At 40.3% G+C, this 3055-nt stretch overlaps 1 protein-coding gene across 1 annotated transcript; it reads right to left on the bottom strand.

Annotated features, from left to right (window-relative positions):
- Positions 1-754: 754 nt before the first annotated feature.
- Positions 755-1447, bottom strand: LOC143557337 (uncharacterized). Its single transcript, XM_077046437.1, has one exon. The coding sequence runs from the start codon at positions 1445-1447 to the stop codon at positions 755-757; it is 693 nt and encodes a 230-aa protein (XP_076902552.1).
- Between the last annotated feature and the right edge of the window lie 1608 nt (positions 1448-3055).

Below are 3055 nucleotides of genomic sequence, written 5' to 3'. Positions count from 1 at the left end.
TTGAGACTCAATCATATAAACAGAAGCTGTAGCATTTTTATTCATATATTTGGTCACAGCCATTACATTTAGTTTAAACATACCATTATGGGCATAACCCTTTCCAACAAACAAACCACGCTTGGTTAACACAAACTTGTCACTTTCAAAAACTAAACGAAACCCATTCTTGTTAAGCAACCATCCCGACACAAGGCTCTTGCGCAACTCGGGAACATACAGTACATTGCTTAGTGTCAGCTTCTTTCCTGAAGTCCACTTTAGGATCACTTCACCTTCTCCCTTGACATCAGCTGTAGTCGAATTTCCCATGTACAGATTTTCATCTCCCACAACCTCTTTAAACTTACTAAAGAGGGTCTTGTCTGGACATACGTGACGAGTAGCTCCAGTGTCCACCCACCATCCTTTTGAGTGGTCAGATATCACATTGACCTCATTCATCATAGTCGTAAGGTCAGAGATCATTGCCACAAGGTTCTCGTCTTCATCAATCATGTTTGCCCTCCCCTTTTTGGGCTTGCTGCATTCTCCAGCACGGTGACCAGATTCATCACAGTTGTAGCATTTGCCTTTAAAAAATGCAACCTTTTTCTTCACACCACCCTTTCTAGGTCCAAGATTGAACTTAGCCTTACCATTGCCTTTCGGTTTGCCTTTGTATCTCTTTGAATATTGACCATGTTCAATCATGTTGGCTTTGCATATATATCAACTTGAGATCATTTAGCTTTGCCTGATTGTCTTCCTTAATTCAAAGACGAACCACTAAGTCCTCCATGTTCATTGCCTTTTGTTTGAGCTTAAGGTAGTTCTTAAACACTACCCAACTTGGAGGCAACTTTTCAATCATAGCTGCCACTTGGAAAGCCTTACCAAGAGCTATTCCTTCAAAGAGTATATCTGCAATCAAGATTTGCAATTCTTCAACTTGACTCATCACAGTTTTGGAGTCAACCATTTTGAAGTCTAAGAATCGGGCCACAACAAACTTCTTTGTTCCCGCATCTTCTGTCTTGTACTTGCATTCTAACGACTCCCAAAGTTCTTTAGCCGTTGTCATTTTGCAGTACACATTGTACAGTTCATTAGCAAGGCCACTTAACACATAGTTACGGCACATGTACTCACAATGCTTCCAAGCATCAAGAGCAGCCAGTGCGTGAGTGTCGGCATCCTCACCAAGTTGAGGGGGAGACTCTTTTAGAAACCTCGCAAGATTCAAAGCGGTAAGGTAGAACAACATCTTTTGTTGCCATGCTTTAAAGTTTAAACCAGAAAACTTTTCCGGTTTTTCAGCATGGTTTGCAATTGCTTGGGCTGCTTGGGTACCAACTAATGGTCCCATAGCGGTGGAAACCGTAGATCCCATAGTGGTGGAAATCGTAGATCCCATAGTCGTGGATCCCATACTAACTGTGGTGAAGGCTGCAGTGGTGTCGACCATTTCTGGAACGAGATCAAAATAGAAAATAAGTATTGGTTTACTAAAAACCAAAAAGTTTGGTTTACATAAAACCAAAAAACAATTTTATAAGAAATTGCTTATAAAAGTAATCAATAAAATTATAAAAAACAAAACATGAACGGATGGTTGTTTTTAAAATATGTTTTAAGATTGTAGAGGCACCGTTCACAAAACTAAAGCAAAAACAATAAGCTTTAACTTTCTATTAATATTAATATTGATTACAATACAAGAGCGGAGGAAACCAAAACAACTTTACAGAAAATAAAATTACATAATTGAATATAGAAAACAACAGTACAAAAACCCTAAAATGGGTGTTGGCTGAGGATTTCTATTTAACAGAGGTCCCTTAAAACAGATTTCGGATCACCCAGGTGAACCCGTCTGTCTCCCAGGGTACAACAGCCGAACCAGTGTGTACTGCCGGGATTAATCTAGCACCCGAACTATACCTGAAGCTAGAGTGTGAAAGATGGAAACGAACGAACCGAACTATTTTGTGGTGCGAGGCCCGGGTGATGAATGTGTGTTGCGTGTTGTGTCGATGTGTCTTCAATTTGCCAACAACCCTTCTATTTATAGTAAGTGAAGGTGATGTGTCATCGGACACATGTCACTCTCTGAAGTGAGGTGAGCTCATGCGCTGACACGTGGCGTGCTGACTCACCTCACTTTTCAACACATGTAAACTAGCTTGCGACATTTGTCAACCGGTGGCATACACTTGTCCAGATGACGACACATGGCAGGTGAGTCATCAACACTTGTTTTGAACCGGTACCACACCTGCAAAAATACTAAGACGGCTTTCAAGTGTATTTTGTCATACAAGAATAACTTGTGAGTCATTCTCTTTATAAGCCACTTCTTAGTTTCCTCTTTTATTAATGTGGGACAACCCCATTTTTCATTTCGCCAAAGTTCAAGTTCTTAACCACATATTTAGAATATCGATATCGCATTCATCTCTTCTTTGGACTCGTTAATTATTAGTTTATTAATTAGTAATATCTACAAATAATTATTAATCCAAAATATTTCCAACGGTTATTATCTTGTGTGTGCTTTAGTGTGTGTTAACCTGGGCCTAAACCCAGCAAATTTAAACTAAAGACACACAGACACATTTTATTCTATATTAATTATCAAAAAATCAGTGTCACATATAATGTTGTGAAGAAACACTATGTGACCCCGGGCAGATTATAGGTAATCTGGGGGCTAAGTAGTGTTTCCCACGAAGGTTAGGTCCAGCAGAGTAAGTTGTACTTCAGGGAACCTGCAAAACAGACACCGTAAGCTCGTCACTGAGAAGGGGGGGGGTTCCTCCTTGTGACCACCCTCCGGCGTGAGAATCAGTCTATATTGCTCTTTGAATATAAAAGTATATGAATACTATTAGAGCAGTTATCAAGTAAGTTATACGAGATAGTAGATGATGAAATGATAATACCATTTGCTGTCTTTTATAGCCGAAGGTGGGTATCCAAGGGGTTTAGCCGGCCCAACACGCTACCAACTGTAACCTATGCACGTGCCCTACCTGTGAGTGGTGGATAGGTAGCGGCTGACACAGAGCAGGCG

Source organism: Bidens hawaiensis, unplaced genomic scaffold (genome assembly GCF_021521415.1).
Source record: "Bidens hawaiensis isolate Kalapana, Puna unplaced genomic scaffold, B.hawaiensis_p1.1 tig00018902_1, whole genome shotgun sequence".
In the NCBI taxonomy this organism is placed as follows: domain Eukaryota; kingdom Viridiplantae; phylum Streptophyta; class Magnoliopsida; order Asterales; family Asteraceae; genus Bidens; species Bidens hawaiensis.
This window is presented reverse-complemented; position numbering and strand designations above follow the sequence as displayed.